This window comes from Vigna angularis, chromosome 6 (genome assembly GCF_016808095.1).
Source record: "Vigna angularis cultivar LongXiaoDou No.4 chromosome 6, ASM1680809v1, whole genome shotgun sequence".
NCBI lineage: Eukaryota > Viridiplantae > Streptophyta > Magnoliopsida > Fabales > Fabaceae > Vigna > Vigna angularis.
The window spans coordinates 32,894,316-32,912,131 of NC_068975.1; the positions used below are offsets into that span (position 1 = coordinate 32,894,316).

Genomic DNA, 17,816 nt, shown 5'->3' on the forward strand with positions numbered 1-17,816 from the left:
CGTTAGGTGAATATATCGTTTGGTGAATTTATCGTTTGGTGAATTTAAAATTTATCGTTTGGAAAATATATCGTTTTGTTGAATTTATCGTTTAGTGAATTTATCGCTTAATGAATTTATCGCTTAGTGAATTTATCGTTTAGTCAGTTTATCGCTTAGTGAATTTGTCGCTTAGTGAATTTATCATTTGGTGAATTTATCGTTTTGGTGAATTTATCGTTTGGTGAATTTATGGTTTGATGAATTTATCGTTTTGTGAATTTATCGTTTGGTGATTTATTGTTTGGTAAATTTATCGTTTGGTGAATTTACCATTGGGTGAATTTATCGTTTTGTGAATTTATCGTTTAGTAAATTTATCGTTGGTGAATTTATTGTTTAATTTGTTAAAATTTGTTTTCAACTTATTAACTTTTTTGTGTGTTTTCATACTACTCTATTTTAATCTATTAAAATTTATTTTTATATGAAAATAACAGATTGAAGTATAGTTTTATTTCATTAAAATATTACGTAATTACTACCACTAATTTTGGCATGGTAAGAGAGTAGAACCATGTTCAACACATAGTAGAAGTAAGCGAACAATTTTTATTATAATGTTATAATTGTTATTATAATAAAAGTATTTAATTTTGTCAAATTTGTTTATAATAAAATATACATATAATTTGTAAGTTGGAAATTGTATTAGTATTATAAAAATATAGAAAAAGTATTAAAATATTTACCATCATTATATTGTGTCTAGAATTATCATGATTATATTGTGTTTAAGATGGTTTTATTAATCATGTATTTTGTATTAAATTTTCTTATTGAAAGAGAATAAGAGATCCATAGTTTCAATCTCTATTACTTTTATTCTTATTAATTTTATTTTATTTTTTTAATATAATTATTAAAATAATATAAATATATTTTAACAATTATTAAAATATGAAAATATATTAAATAATATAAAATTTTTAAATTAAATTAAAAAATTATTTAAATTTTAAATAAAAAACAAAAGTTTTAAGAAAATTTAATGGCTGTCAAATTCCAAAAACATATATTAACGGATTTCATCGGATAGAATTTTCATTTTTATTAATTTAATTTTTATGTATATAGTTTTATTATTAGTTGTCATCACCATTATTATTATTATATATTTAAAAATTTTATTTACAAAAATAAATACAGATTTGTTTCAGGAGTTTTAGTTGAGAAGACTTTTAAAATGTATTTTTATAAAAGAAGGTATATTTAGTATTTTTTATTGATTAATCATATTTTTTTATCTTCATTCTAATTCTTATTATTAATTTTATTCATTCAAATTTTTTATCTTTAAAATTTGTAATATTTTGAATGGAATCTGCCTTATAATTTTTTTCTCAGTTTACATATTCTATTATTAGTATAATAAGAAAAAAAATCGTAAGTAAAAAAAAATAAAAGGAGAAAAGAAAAATGAATTTAGAGAAGAAACTTTCGAAAATCCATCTCCTTGAATGATTGAAATTGGAATTCGATTTGACGAGTGGTTCCTTGAGAGATAAAAACAGAAATTTTCAACATGTGTATATTTTTTCTTTAATTTTCAGAATGGATAATAATAGACGGGAAATAATCCAAGCAGAGGCTGCCCAAATACATTCTGCTGTGTATGCAGTTGGTCAAGGATAGAAAATACGAATAGGCTGCTAAAGAATGGACTAGATGCAAAAACTCTTTAGATATTTTAAAAAAATTTGTTTCTTCTTATAAGGATGTGAAATAAAAAATAATTTTAAATTACCTTTCTTTCTTTTTATTTTGGAAAATAATTAAATTATAAGGTAAAAGTACGATGTCTAAATCTGCATAAATATCTATTCATGGTTCATTACCTACACTGCCTACCACATATATAGTGCATCAGTTAATGGTTTATAAGTCTATTTTCATTTAATTAACCGTCTCAAAATGTTGAATATAATTTTTATTATAATAAAAGTATTTAATTCTGTCAAATTTGTTTATAGTAAACTATATAATTTCTGAGTTGGAAATTGCGTTAATATTATCTAAAATTAAATTTGAAGAAATTTCTTCCTAACGAATCTATTGAAAAAAAAAAGAGATAAAAAATTAAAATTAATTTTTCCGAGGAATAATATCATTAGCTAGAATAATGGATGATTTAATTCAACTAATAAATTATTTAATTTGAACAAAATATTTTAAAATTATAAATTTTAATAATTGATGACTCATTTACTTCAATTCAATATAATCAAAAGAGAGTTGGATTTTTCTTAAATAAACCTATCTAAAGTCTTGACATTTTCTTTTCTTTCAAAGAATTTAAATCTTGGCACATTCGCAATTGTTCCTGGAAAACAGAACAGAGAAGAGAAAAGGGAAGGAAAACAGAGCAGAGAAGAGAAAAGAAGAAGAAAGTTTGTGATCTTAAAAATGGGAAGCGAAGAAGAGAAGGGGGAATTCTACCTGAGATATTACGTGGGGCACAAGGGAAAGTTCGGCCACGAGTTTCTTGAATTCGAGTTCAGACCCGACGGCAAGCTCCGTTACGCCAACAACTCCAACTACAAAAACGACATCATGATCCGCAAGGAGGTGTACCTTACTCCCGCTGTTTTACGTGAGTGTCGCCGCATAATTGCAGAGAGCAAAATCATGAAGGAGGACGACAACATCTGGCCGGAACCCGATCGGGTGGGGCGCCAGGAGTTGGAGATTGTCATGGGGAACAACCACATTTCCTTCGCAACTTCCAAGATTGGGTCTCTCGTCGACGTTCAATCAAGTGCCGATCCGGAAGGCCTTCGAATCTTTTACTTTCTTGTCCAGGTCACTCACATGTCCCATTTTCATATCATTATATTGCTGTTGGATTCAGTTTCTGAAATTTGGTTATAGATGTGTAAAAAAAAATGCCACCTAAATAATTTATTCCAAAACTAATTGTTGTACGAAATCTAAGGAAGCAATATGACTATCTCTATTTGATATGTGCAATCTTAATACAGAAAATATGAAAGCATGTACTGTACAATGCCCAATTCATTAGGATACAATGATATCAAAAGAGATTGTGCATATCTTGCAACCCTGCTTCAAACTCATTAAGTTCTTTGATTTCTCACTTACATATAAACGAAGTGAAATTTTATGTGAAAGCAACTAAAATTTATGACTTCTATTGCTATGCTTGCTGCCCACTAAAAGTTGTATGATAAAATATCAGAGCATCAGTTACGCTTGATGATCCACTTGTTTTTGCTTAAGCCAGAAAGCCTTTGAAATTCTAAAATAGTATATTAGAGTAACAAATTTTATCTATTCGTTATTTTATTGAGAAAAGTTATCATCATGAATCATTCTGGAATGTTGTTTTGGGTCATAGTTTGCACTTTGATTTGTGTCAATTTTACATGTTTAATTGTAGTCAAATGAAGAACGTTTCTATTCAGCTGTGAACTTAAAGTGGTTTTAGGTTCAATCAAAAGACAACAGTGTTGTGGTTATGCTATTTGTAGTACTTTAAAGTATTAAATGGTCAACACTAACTTGCAAAGGAAGTAAAGAACTATGTCTTGTTATCATGCTAAAATTCTTTTGGTATTAAATATTGACCTTGGTTTTGAGGAAAAACTGGGTCACAGTCATCTCATGGACCTCATTTTGGAAGACAGACAACCACCGCATAACCAGCACGGATTAATCATTATAAAAGACCAAATTACTCCAGTGTTTTATTGGTAAGATAGTTTTATTAGTATATAACTCAATAAAAAAAAAACTGAAAATAAACTGACCTTATATAAATAACTATACTTTGACCTGAAATTTCCCAGTGTAGTTAATGTCAGAATTTCAATTCCATAATTCTAGAGTCAATTTAGCTGATATTTGAAAATTCCTTTGTTCTAGGTTTTTCCGGACTATATTTCTGAATGTTTTATAGTGATGCGTGTTCTCCATGATATGTTATTATTTTTCTTAGTCCGTGATATTTAGTTTCGTGGAGGAAACTCCGGTGAATAATAGCAGCTGCTCATTAGTTCCATGAATGCTAGATTTTCCTTTTGTCAACCTGTGCCTTTGGTTTATTTTTTTATATTTACTGTTTGCAGGATTTGAAGTGTTTTGTCTTCTCTCTCATTTCTCTCCACTTCAAGATCAAGCCCATATAAGGTGTTCGAAATATTTGAGGGTGTAACCCCTGTACCAAAGTGTTGATTGGAAATGTTACATTTGGAAGTAATGCGTTTTTTTATCAGGATTTATTGAAATGGAAAAAATATTTTTGTATTTTTGGGTCGAAATTTATACATTCTATTTGAATAAGATTTTAAAATATATTATTTTCAAATCAATTTTAACTGAAATCCATTTTTTAGAGTTCATTCAAATAATTATCTATCATATTCTTTTTTTAAAAATGGGTTTACGGCAATAAGGCCATTGAATGCAAGGGTCAATCTTATTTTACCTTTTGTGAGTCATGTTTTTTTAGATTTTCCTGCAAGCTTTGTTTTAATGCAATTACCTTATAGGTCTGCATATTTATACTTTTTTATTTACATTTTAGTATAAGTAATGAGTAATTTTTATATGACTAAGTTTCATTTAAGATTTATAATTTTATTTAAGTCCTTCTCGTATCATATTAACATACTTTAACTATATTTATAATGTGATATGAGATATGGTTGGTTCAATTTCATAGATAATTAGCTGCATAGTTCTTGTGTTTAATTTAGTTAGTTAAATTCTTGAACACCTTGTGATCAATCATGTATGAATATTCGTTTGATTCAAGAGTTTATTAATATTTCTCTCGTGTGGGTGGAAAATCCCAGTATTCTTTATTTTAGTTTCTTCTTAAATGTTGTTATTTGATCTAATTATAATTTAGTTTTAGAATTAATTTAATTTCACAAAATTAGTTTTAAAACCAATATATATATATATATATATATATATATATATATATATTACCTTAGTCTTATTTCTAATAAATATGTATTTTTATTTATTTTTTCTAATGCTCCTGTCCATCTCCAATATGGGGCATGGAACGTAGAAAATGTGGTAGATGATCGTTTCAATGTACTTATCATAACAAATTCATATATTCATTATAATTGAGTTCTAATTAGAAATAAAAGTGAATATAAGAAACAAAAGTATTTACTAGAGTAATTTGCAATTATGGTGTACTAACAAAAAAAAGAAGTACATGTACGTTAATATAATACTCCTCTTTTTTAGATGAAGTGTATCAGCAATTTAGATAATAAAAAAAACCCATGATTTGTTGATTTTAATTTAACCATTTTAGGGATACAAGGAAGTGAAATTTAATTAAATTTGAGAAGTAATATTATATAATAGTTAAAAGCAAACACGGAAGTTGTGAGTGAGTGGAATTTGTAGGAATGGGTGTGTTCATCCACCTCTGCCCACGCTCATCAATGCTTTCGAATGAAATATGGTTTGCTTGAAGGACCATCTTCTTATCATAATCTGTGACGTCTATGTTTGGGCTAGAAAACAAAATTAAATGAATAAGAATACTTACTCAGAAATGATGCTGTTGAGAAAGAGAAATAACTAATCGAATTTCACAAAAGCATGCATGTAATTTGTACAAAAGTGTTGTTTTCTCATTGTTCAGTTTTTCATTTGACATCACAAGAGGCGTTAGGAATTTAGATCCTCATCCCCAGAAGCAACAAGAACCCACAATCTTTCACACACCAATTAAATGAATAACATGCTTACGTTATAATCTATAAATTTATGATACATAGTTTGATGAAATAGAAAAAACTGAACCTTTTTTTTTTAAGTTGACAAGTCATATCATATATGAACATATATTATGGCCATATTTAAAGGTAGTGCTATTAATATATGGCATTGTTGTTTGAAATAATCAGAGTGGCACACATGGTGTGTGGAACTGTTGTCTTACACTTTAGCATCAAGATGATGCATGGTGACGGATGAACATAGTCACCATTCGACAAAGCTTTTCTGATTTGGAGTGTTGCGTGTGCATCTTTTGCTCTACGTTTTTGTAGCAATATGATACAAGTTAGTCATGATTTAGCAAAGTTACTACTACACATGAGTTCTGTCATGTATGAAAATAACTATTTCTCAGTGTTGAAATATGATTCTTACAAAATTTTAGAACCACTTCAACCTAATGCATAGTGTTAAAATGTTGAACACATTATAAACTTTGTTTAAGCAAATGAAAGATAACTCTACCCAATCTTAAGCTCACTTTTTGAAACAATTAAAAAACACTCATCCAAACATATTTTTAATAAAAGTATAATGTGAGAATGAGCTCCAAATTCCAATGATATGATTGAGAAGAGTTGTACATAAAGTTTATCCCCTTGACCAAACTACAGTGCTGCAAGATGGATATAGAAATCTTGTTGATTGTCCATTTGACATTAAACAAATCAAATTTTGCAGAGTATAGAGTTATACAAGTATATATGTAATAAATGCATCAATTCAATTCTTGCTATGCATGGTGACTCTCCATGCTGTCACAAATGTGCATACTTTTCCACGCCTTAATTGCCATTCCACACAAACTGTATGGGATAAATGAATGAAACCCTCATACCCCTTTTATCAGTAACATAACCAACTTCCTTTTTCCCACACTATTTAAAGTCACACATTTCCCTTTTGCCAACACTTCACCACAAGGCTTCATTTTTGTTACTAGAATGGAGGGTCAGAGAAAGGGTAGTTTCAATGTAATGGAAGAGAGTGAGGGCAATGGCAAAGGATGGCGTGGATCAGTAGTGAGAACTTGTGATTTGGTTTTGAGACTTTTGGCCTTTCTGCTCACTCTTGTGGCTGCTGTTGTCATTGGGGCAGATAAACAAACAGCTACTGTGCCAATCAAACTTGTGGAATCTATGCCACCTTTGTATGTTCCTGTTGCTGCTAAGTGGCATTACTTGTCTGCATTTGTGTAAGTTCTCTCATTTCTCACTTTTTTTGTCTTGTGTTTTCCTTTCTTAATCTTCATTCCAACAATGCCATTTACACTGCAGTTGGTGGATTAGAAAATGTTATTAATTGAATATTATTGCTGTTGAAATTTGAATTTGTTGATTTCTTAATGTAACACTGTATTGTTAGCATGAATGTTCTTACATGTTGATTGAAGAGGATAATACTCTTATTTTTGTTGAAGCTTGTCTGTCAAATTAATAGATAGATCAAAGTTATGTAGATAAATTAGCAGTGAATCAAATTCATTGAAGAAAACATAAAAAGAATGAATTTATCTGTAAGTTATATATTCGGTCAACAAAATTCTTATTTTTAAAATATTACGAAGAATTTAAGAAAATATTGTGATTTTTTAAAATTCTAAAACTAAAAACGTGTTTTCTCTATGAATTACAGAAAAGACAGAAACACTAAAATGGAAATAAAAACAGATGGAAGAAAATTGACATTGAAGTTGATTAGTTAGGTGTTTGATACGTTAAAAACGCCCATACTGAAAGTGAATAATGTTGAAGAGATTGTTATAAAAATAATATCTAAAATGTTTGTGCCAAAGCTGTTGTGCCCATAAATAATCTTAGCAGTTTTATTTGACCTATACCATACTGCATAGAATTTTATTTTAATATCTATCACCCATCAACAGCTACGTATGGTTATGCCAGGTATGAAGCAATAAACACAAATCCAATCCCACCAAATTTTGATTTTCTTAATAAAATTGAATTAACAATATCTTTAAACTATTATAAAAAAAATGTGGTTAGTTGTTAAATTAAATGATAAAATATTGGTTTAAACTCTCGGATGGTCCTCGTATTTATATGGGAATCTTAAATGAGTCATCATATTTTTAACTGTTTCAATTAGATCCATATATTTGCAAAATATCTCAATTGGATCCAAATATTTATAAAATTGCCATAACCGTTAAGTTGTCACAAACTGTGTTAAAATGTGTTGAGATAGATATACTAATGTGTATATTTTCTCTTAAAAAAGTATGTTGCCACTGATGACATGAAATTTAATAAATTAAGAAAAAGTAGAAAAATTATGGAAGCAGAAAAAAAGGAGAGAAATAGCCTGCACTCAGAAAAATCACATAGACCCAATTTGAAAAACCCTTCGAACCCTCGCCACTGCCATCATCATCCTCGCCGTCATACTTCTTATCCATCTCAAAACCTGTAGAAAACTGCACAGGAAACACCAATTGACCATCAAATTCATCTTTCTTGTTTCGGTTCTGGATAACCGAAACCGCCAGCTCGTGGCTCCAGCAGACGAGTTCAAGGAACCCGTCTGCAACTCGAAAGTAGTCCGAAAACTCTGGTACAACTGTCTCGGTGTAGTCATCCGGTAGGCCAAGGTCCCACCGCAAGTGCTCAATGAGTGGCAGTGGGATTTTGTGGATTCTTGCAATCATCAAGAATTTCAAGAGCCTATTAGATAATTGGTGTTTGAACTGGTGTGATTGGTATACGAGCTGCTCCTCGGCGTCGAGGTGTAGGGTTTCCGGTGTGAGGCGGATGTGGGGTTGGAGGATGGTGGGAGTGGGGAGGAACTCTTCGAAGACGGAGGGGTACTTGCGGATGAATTCGATGGGGCGGAAGGGAAAGTGAAGGGTGCTTTTGATGAGTGAAAGAGGGAGGGATTTGGAGGGTTCGCGTTTGATGAGGGTTTTGAGGGAGATCAAGGGTTTGAGGCTTTTCTCACGCTCCACCGCGTGATCCAGGCCGCGGTCGCGGACGGGCTTGAATGTGCCATCAAAGATGGTTCGGAGGTGGTGGCGCTGCTGGTAGGGAGGAGGAGGACGATTCCGGGTTGGGGTGCGGCGGGACAGGAGGAGGAGGAACCGCGTTGCGCTGGGTTGAGACATTGGTGGCAATGGAAGTTTGCTGACACAGAGAGGGGAGATGGGGCTTTCTCGGATGTTCACCTGATTCATTTTGGAGGACGAGCTTGCTTCTGATAACGCGTAGATACCAGCCATTGCCTTCCACCGATGCAAACAGGAAATGCCACCACAAATGTCATTTGGTTGCGCCATTGCGAGCACTTTCCTTGCCCCAGATAGAAGATCAAAATGAAGAAGAAAACGACTACTAACTAACGCTGATTGTTACAATTTAACGGTTATAGCAAAATTGGTTCAATTTTACAAAAAAATATGACCCAATTGAGACACTTGAAAATATGAGGACCTAATTGAGATTACCATAAAAAAAAAAAGGGTTTAAACCTAAAATATTATATCCTTATACTTTATTAATGTTATTCCAATAAATATGAAAGTTATTCTTATAAATAACATGTAAAACTTATATTATAATACACAGTTGAAATCTTTTTTATTTGGAAATCTTTCGCATGTCATTTGTTTGTTACAGTAACTTTCATAAATTTAAAAATAAAATAAATAGATTTTAAACTTAATTTAATTCTCACGTTTGTAAAATAAGATTATATCAATTTATATATTTTAAATTGTTTTTATTTCTAATTTATATAAAACTTTGAATACTTCTATTAAAAATATTTTTGATACAAAACTTATATTATATTTATATGAATAGGTCACAAATTCTAGCTTTGACATTCATTTAATAAATATGATAAATTTCATTTTTTTTTTATCTATCACATAATTTATTGTATTGAAATGAAATATGGGAAATGCAATAACGCAAGTTTGATGTATTAGGTACTTTGTGGGGGCAAATGCAATGGCATGTGCATATGCAACATTGTCTCTGTTGTTGAGTATTGGAAACAGGCGTAAATGGATGGAGACAGTGATCACTGTGTTGGACACGTTAATGGTGGCTTTGCTCTTCTCTAGCAATGGAGCTGCCATTGCAGTTGGCCTACTTGGCTTGCAAGGAAATTCACATGTTCATTGGAACAAAGTGTGCAATATGTTTGGCAAATTTTGTGACCAAGTTGCTGCTTCTCTTTTTATATCACTGCTTGGATCAATAACATTCCTCTTGCTGCTTCTGCTTCCTCAACTTTTCAGACTTAAACAAACAACCTAGTTAAGGTGTCTTGGGACCTTTGCTAAATCAATAAGTTTGGTTAATTACTTTATTATGTATTCCATGAGTGAGAATTAATGTTAGTGTGGTGGCATCCCAAGTCATAGATTTCATTGTACTGTGTCTTAGAAACTTATTTAAGGATGTTTGATGGGTTCGTATCATAGGTTATCAATGCATGTTAGCAAAAACCTTCTCAACTTTCTATATTTGTCATTTCAGTATATTAAAAATCCATTTTCACTTAAAGTTTTCTTTCTCTTTTAGAAGTTCTTGATGTGACAAAAAAATTAAGGGGAGGGAGCTCTCCAAGACAAGTAATTTGTGATTAAAACATTCGGAAAAAGCTATAGAAACATATTTTTATAATAATTTGTAGATGTATTCTCTTCTATTTGTTAGGATTTTTTTTTTTAAAAAAATGAACCTAATTTCAGTGCATGACTACGATTGAGGATGTGATCCCCAGATAATACAGACAATAAAAAGAGATGACCAAGCAAACCAGGAGTATGAGAAAGGTCAATAAACAATTTTGTTCATAAAAATAATATTTTCTTTTCAAAAGATAGTTACATTATTTTAATACTTGAAATTATAAATTTATCCAAAAGTTGATTTTAATCTTTGACTGTAGTTGCTTTGAACTATTATATTTGTATCTGCTGAGTAACATAACAATCTTGAGGAAGTAACATAACAATCAATCAAAAGGAATGTAATGATTCATGCAATGAAGAAACCATATTGAGTTGTGCTGATTAGATTCAATAATGGCAAGAGAAGCACAATTACAACCAATATTGTGATGAATGAATTCAGTTCAGTAACACAAAAACAATCAGTGTTCCCCCACATCAATGCATCACTGGCAAGCACAATTACTAGCACCTCGGGATGTTCAAACACATTGCCCTGTATACACATGTTTGTATCAGACCAATTAGTGGCTCATAACATTACCACTAGTCCAAGAAAATTTAGGTCACAATACATCATTAATCTTGATGATGATGATGAATCAAATGAGGCTCTACAATAATTGAGCCATAAATCAAAAGATCTGTCTCGAAAATCAAAAGAATCTAGTCATTGAGGAAGAACAGGAGGAGCTATTGCACGAGTATTGTATGAGTTGCAGTGACCACATTTATGCCCAATAATGTGGAAGTAAACTTCAGTTGTATCATTGCAGTCATTACAGAGTATCCAAACCTGCAATGGATACTGCTTAGTGTTCTAAATCTTCTGATAGAACCATGATATATATATATATAAGCATGTCTATAAAAGGTGCATTCATACTTAGAAAGCACGTTTCATGCATAATTTGTAGATTTTCACATAAAGCAATTAAATGAAGATAAATAGAAGTAGCATGTATTCAACATCCATTTCAGAGTAAAACTCTACCTTTCTGTTCTGATAGTCCTCAGGCATGACAGTTGCTTCAATCTAATATAGAAAGAAAAAAGTGAGAAATCATTATTGCAGATCATTTCTTCATGTAAATAATCTTCACCAGATAATTGAACATTATAAAAGGAAAGAAATCAAGTGAAAGCATCTATAGGGTTAAATTTGACCAGCTACCTCTTCGTCAATTCTCTTCCATGTCCTAGACATGTCAATTACCGACTTGGAGCATATGGGACAACAATACCTGATCCATGCATATTATTAAGTCAGTTCAATGATTAAGCAAAGATATTGTTATGTAGATCAAAGAATTGTTGAATGGTTAGTTCTCACTGGTCACGCTTTATCATCTCGTGGTAACATTCAGAATGCATCGTGTGACCACATTTCATAACAGCAGTGTCTTTCAATGAGTCAAAAAGGTACTATAAAAACAAAAATGAAGTCATGTCAGAAGGAAGACCCTTTTGAATTTTTAATGTAAAAATTCTTATTTGATTGAAGAAATGAAACAAGGAAAGAGGGGAACAAAGCACGCACCTCATAGCAAATGGGACAATGATGCCTCATGGAGTTCTCCACACACAAATGATTATCACGCAGACCATTTGAATAGCAAGACCCTGTTAGTATTATTCAGCAATTGATATGTTAACGGAACAAAACAAATTGTAACTAATGTGTGATTGATTATTAGATATGACTCCAGATTCCAAAGGAGAAAAATTCAACAAGAGGAACTCAGAAAATTATAGCAAAAATTAAGCAAACTATAAGACATCACAGATCAAGAGATAACTTTGCCATGTATTCTTTCAATTGGGAAACATAACATTGAATACTTTTGCTTTGAGGGGCCACTTTTTATTCCCCAAAATGGATTTGGGAAATTATTAACATGAATCAAACGACAGTGAGTTCCTTTGTATTACCAAGCACATGAAATAAGTAGACTTTAGCATAACAAAAATAGAGCTAAAAGTCTTACTCGCAACAAGGTTCCATTCCAACTACAATTTTATTTGGAAGCTACAAAGATAAGACAACAACTTTAAAACCTTAGAAATAGAATCATAATAAGTAAAGGAATATAGGGAAAAAACAGCAGAGACTGCAATGCTAGTCAATACAAAGGAGAGTTCTTGATCTTTTGGTGTCACTTACCATACAAACTCTACTGATTACTATAATTAAATTGTATGAAATGTGACCTCAGCACCTAACCGAAATAGATAAAGTGGTACCAAGTTCAAGAAAAGCAATGGAAGGAACGAATTCAAAATTAACAATTTGAAACAAACAATTTGCAGCACAACACAACTTAATTTGAAAAGGAAGAGACTATTCTTATACAACAGCAATGAAAGAGAAGCAACGGTAACGTGATAATGAATGCATACCACACTTTTTGCAGTGGAAAAAATTCTCACGACCACCAACTCTGTTCCAAAATTCATCACCAAAATTAGTAGCATGTCATAAACTTGGATGACTTAGCACATATGGGAGGATTTATTCAAACAAACAGCCAACGCACCTGCATATCCCACAATCATCACAATGAAAATGTTCTTTCCCGGTCTGCATAGTGTGTAATAGAAAACACTAGGATTAACAATCACAAGCCACAGAAGTAAACACCAAATTCCATATCTCAAACAAGTTCATCTCCAAGATACACGAAGAAACCAATGTAAAAGTAAAACAATCATATTAATGAGACAAAATTAAAAATTTAATCATATAATACAGATTCATTCAGTGATCCCTTACCTCATCATCGAAGAATTTGCAGATGCTGCAAAAATATTCTCCCATTCTGACACCGCAGTTTGTACAAACTTGGGCAACCTTCAAAAGAAATAACAGAGGAAAACCGCTATCACCAAAAAAAGAAAGAAAAGCATACAGTTTCAAATCAAACTAGGAATGCGTATTAGATACTCACTGGCTGCTCTGTATCACAAACTGAACAAACAACCTGAAACGGCATCACAATGCAAAAACCATATCACCTTCATTTCGTGTTAATGTCACAACAAGAACGAAGGCAGTGTGGAAAATGAAAATAAAGTTGGAACATTACATGTTCAACATCCTTGCGAACGAGTTCGTGACGATCAAGAGGTTTGCTCAGCATGCTCTAATGAGTCAGACCCACGTCAGATAGAAGAAAAAAGACAAGGTTTTTTAGATGAAACCCAGAAAAAAAAAATGAAGGGGTAGAACATGAAATACCGTTGCCTCGTTATGACAATGACGGCAAGAGTAGAGCTCATTGCAACATGGAGCTCGAATCCTGCATCTTCTTCTGTAATGCTTGCACCTACAAAAGCCCACCAACATCATTAAAGGACAAAACTTAGTTCCTTGGATGTTGTTTGTGCTATTTTGTCATGCAAAAATTGAGCTTTACTTGGATAATCCATGTCATAAAAAGCTCGAATTAAAGAACTACACGAATTAATAAGAAAAACTTAAGTTTTGATTGACAATAATACAAACATCATCTAAGAAACTGTCTATGGGTTTTATCTGAAATGGTGAGATTCAAAACCCAATGTTAAAAATGAAAAGTAAGGGCGTGGAAGAATAAGATGAGGTACCCGTATCCCATCTTCCCAAAATCAAGACGTTCGATGACAGAACGTTCCATGAGTTTTGGGAAAGAGAAGGTGAAGAGAAGGCTGAGAAGGGGGGTTTCTGCAATTGGGAAGATTCTGCTTTTGTTGATGTTGGTTTTGGCTTGTCTAGATATTGAGAAAGAAAGAGAAAGAAGGAGTAAGTCATTGCTGTTCTTGTTATTATTACTGTTATGATACGGTGTAATTTTTTAATAAAAAAAAGAAAAAGATTAAATCTTTGGCTACAAAAATGGGTAAGGAATAATAAAATATATCCACTTGGGAAGAGAGAGAGGATAAGATGGTGATGGTGGGAAGAATTGGAATGGCAGAAGAGAAGATGATGAGTGTCACCAATAATTAACCCAGAGGAATCTGACCGTTGGATCTACCAATGGGAAGCCAAAACCAACCATCAAAACCGTTTTATTCTGTTGTGTTGTGATGTCTCATGTTGTCTTCGGAAAAAATAACAGCATTTGCAGTACCATGATGATACATCCAACTCAGGTATGAAATGTCAAATTCTTTTTAGTAATAAGACGTGTAATATTGGTTAATTTTTTATGAAAAATTGATTAAAAAATCAGTTTTTAAATTTATTATAACATTGGTTATAATTATCAAATATTAATAGAATAAGTTACCCAAACACATGCTGGGCAATAATAATAAGCATCTCCATTTAAATTTTGCATTGGAACTAGATCATGGACGAAAACAATCCAAGTTCAATGCATAGATATGTAGCATGTTCTTTCCACGTAAGAAACAAATCTGTCGTAGCGTGTTGGCAAGTGATGTCACATACAAGTAGTTTTTAAACTTTGCTTTAAAAATCCAATTTTCAAGATAAAGATTCTCGTGAGAAATATTTATTGAATTAGCTTATTCAATAGACTTAGTCAATAATCAAAGTGTAATAAATATTTTGTCTAGATTTTATTGAAGGGCAAATACTAAAGCAGTTTGTAAGTGTAACCAGCTATTAAATTCTGTCGTTTTCTTGCATCAGTATATGCAAGTAGTTGTGAAGCTACAATTATAGCATACCTACAAAAAATAGCTAGTTCTGTCTTACTAATTACACCTACACAACCTACTATTTCACCACTAAACCCTAACAATAAACATCTTAAATCATCCGTATCTCTTCACATTTTTCTTATAAGAAAGATATTTCTTCTTTGTGTTTCATATTTTCTCAATCAAATCACATAAAAAGTAGGAAAAATAAACAAAGACATTTGATCATTTTAAATTGAAAATGAACATAATTAAAGTAACAAAATCATCGCATAAATTATTTTTCTATTGGATTTTTAGTTCAGTTCCTCTAACAAAATGTGGGAAAATAAGTAATAAACTATACAACTTTCACTACAAAAATAATTAATTTTAGGAGGGGTTATTTTCCGGCGGTTCTAGAAACCCCGAATAATTCCCGGCGGTTTATAGAAAACCGCCCCTAAATTTTTTTTTTTTTAATTTTATAATACTTACACACCCATATCGCGCCTTTGGTAATTTGTTTTAGTAACATCTGTTCTAGTTTTAGATACTTTTGAACCCTAAAAGCTTCTCCTCGTGTTCATCAAAATTTCCCCCAAACCCTACCCCGTACCACAATCTTCTCCTGCTTGGCTTCTTCTTTGGCTTGGCTTCGTGTTCGTCTTCTCTTCTTGCTTGGCTTCGTGTTCGTCTTCTTCTGCGAGGTGGAGCGTCGAGGTTGAGGCATTGGAGGCGTCGAGGCATTTGTGGGTTGAGCGAGTTCGAGGTGCTCTGGTGGGCTCCCGCACTGACCGTCAAGGTAAGACTGTGTTCGATCTTGGCTGTCCGGTTTTGGCTGTCCGGTGATCTGGAGTGCTTGTTGCAGTACTGTTAAGGCTAGATAAAAATTTTCGTTTTTCCGTAGAGAAGTAGTTTTGTTCTCAAACACTGGCACTCAAATTCTGAAGTGCAAACCAATAACACATAGACAACAGTTTCAAGTTTATCAGAAAAACAATGAACATCTCTAAGGCTTAAGTTGTATCAAGGTTATCAGCATAGTTGAGAAAGATTGAAGATATAGAAATGATTAGTCATAGCAATTGAACTTTCATCCCAGCCAGAGACAATTAAGTAAGATCCACGAAGGATGACTGCAATGCAAGGAGAAAAAAAATTCTAACATACAATGAGAAATTGCTAGGTAGACAAAGTGACAACGAACAACTCTGTAAAATCCTTTCGGAAATGGAGTAGATTACTACGGACATTTTGCAAAAGCACAATTATCTTCCTTTCCTTTTCTTACTTTCTCTTGTTCACATAACATGCAAATGAATGGAGATTGGGTTGACTCTTCTGATAAAGATGATTTAGAACAACAGATGTTTTTCTTATTGATGTGGCATGATGATTTAGAACAACAGATGATTTAGAACAACAAATGGGACTAAATTATCCCATTTGTTTAAGTGATGTGGCATGATGATACCCATTGAAAGTAAAATAAGACTTCATGAGAGTTTATTATAAGATCCTGGCATTGTAGTTGTTGTAATGCAATCTTTATAAAGGCCTACATATTGATGTTCAAAGTTGTTCTTTAACAATTTAGATGAGGCAAGGTAGTATCACTCTTGGTTAGGTGTGTTTGTTCATTATTCTAGCACTAATGCATTGGATCTTGTTAGAATTCTGGGTGTTTTGACGCGATAGCATATCTTGTTCATCCTTGTTGAGTTCTTCTCTTCTTGGGAGAAAACCAACCTGTTTGCTTATTTATTTTATGCAGTGGGTTTTTCCTGGTTTCCTCTATCTAGGAACCTAACAATCAGTCATCATGCTATTCTATTAGGATCGATAACTATGAATTTAATTGACGCTAAAAGTGTGTTCTAAAAGAATAATGTGACTTTCTATGGAGTTGTTACCAGAGCTAGTTTTTGTATTTCTGTATCTGTAATGTGACACTGAAAACAACCTATTTTTTTCATCATGAAACAACACCATCCACTATCTGCTTTATCTGAAATGTTAATTGATTGTCAAATATTGATTTATTCAAGATAGTTCTGCTTAATAATTATGAATCTGTGGCTGGCAGTAAGTCTTGGATTCTTTGATGATATTTATGTCCCTGCACATCATATGCCCTACCCAAACCACTTTGTTGAGGAATACTTTTGTTATTAAACTTACTTATAATTTAAGCATTTTCAGAAGATATCTTGTGTTGTTTCTAGTTCTACTTGCCATTTCTTATTTGTGAGTTTGGTTTTTCCCATATAGGCAGCAGAGTTCAATGTTCAAGCAGCTCAACAAGGGATTGTTTACATTGATGAAGTGGACAAGATAACTAAGAAGGTTCTTTTCTAATTTTAATGGCTAAGTTCATAAATGCAATATATAACCAAAAACTGTATATTCTTTTTGCTTGTTGAGAACTTAGTTTTTAGATTCAAAGTGCTGTTTATGGGGACTATTCATTTAGAGGATGCTGACTTTTTTTATTAAGGGAAACTTGTACTGCAGAGATTTAAGATCGACAATGTTGTAATGATACTAAATGTTGAGTGTAAAAGGGCAACAAGAGAATATAATGTAGTGGATATCATCTATAAATAACAGAGGTTGAGAGAGAGATCTGTTTGTCATTTTAATAGATGATTATACTTTCAGAAAATAGAGACCG

At 32.1% G+C, this 17,816-nt stretch overlaps 3 protein-coding genes across 3 annotated transcripts; 2 read left to right on the forward strand and 1 right to left on the reverse strand.

The window, feature by feature from the left end:
- Nucleotides 1–2,349: 2,349 nt before the first annotated feature.
- Nucleotides 2,350–4,305, forward strand: LOC108342633 (protein mago nashi homolog 2). The gene is made up of 2 exons (XM_017580429.2): nucleotides 2,350–2,841; nucleotides 4,128–4,305. Exons 1-2 carry the CDS (start codon nucleotides 2,446–2,448, stop codon nucleotides 4,185–4,187), a joined length of 456 nt encoding a protein of 151 aa, XP_017435918.1. The 5' UTR covers nucleotides 2,350–2,445; the 3' UTR covers nucleotides 4,188–4,305.
- Nucleotides 4,306–6,552: 2,247 nt separating this feature from the next.
- On the forward strand, nucleotides 6,553–10,340 carry LOC108341223 (CASP-like protein 1E1). The gene is made up of 2 exons (XM_017578907.2): nucleotides 6,553–7,006; nucleotides 9,758–10,340. Exons 1-2 carry the CDS (start codon nucleotides 6,756–6,758, stop codon nucleotides 10,089–10,091), a joined length of 585 nt encoding a protein of 194 aa, XP_017434396.1. The 5' UTR covers nucleotides 6,553–6,755; the 3' UTR covers nucleotides 10,092–10,340.
- A 498-nt stretch (nucleotides 10,341–10,838) lies between these two features.
- On the reverse strand, nucleotides 10,839–14,325 carry LOC108341960 (E3 ubiquitin-protein ligase MIEL1). Its single transcript, XM_017579660.2, has 12 exons — nucleotides 14,117–14,325; nucleotides 13,749–13,836; nucleotides 13,597–13,653; nucleotides 13,459–13,491; nucleotides 13,284–13,361; nucleotides 13,048–13,091; nucleotides 12,911–12,951; nucleotides 12,051–12,133; nucleotides 11,844–11,935; nucleotides 11,685–11,754; nucleotides 11,505–11,546; nucleotides 10,839–11,306 (listed from the first exon to the last, which is right to left on the reverse strand). The coding sequence occupies exons 1-12, from the start codon at nucleotides 14,164–14,166 to the stop codon at nucleotides 11,181–11,183; spliced, it is 804 nt and encodes a 267-aa protein (XP_017435149.1). The 5' UTR covers nucleotides 14,167–14,325; the 3' UTR covers nucleotides 10,839–11,180.
- Between the last annotated feature and the right edge of the window lie 3,491 nt (nucleotides 14,326–17,816).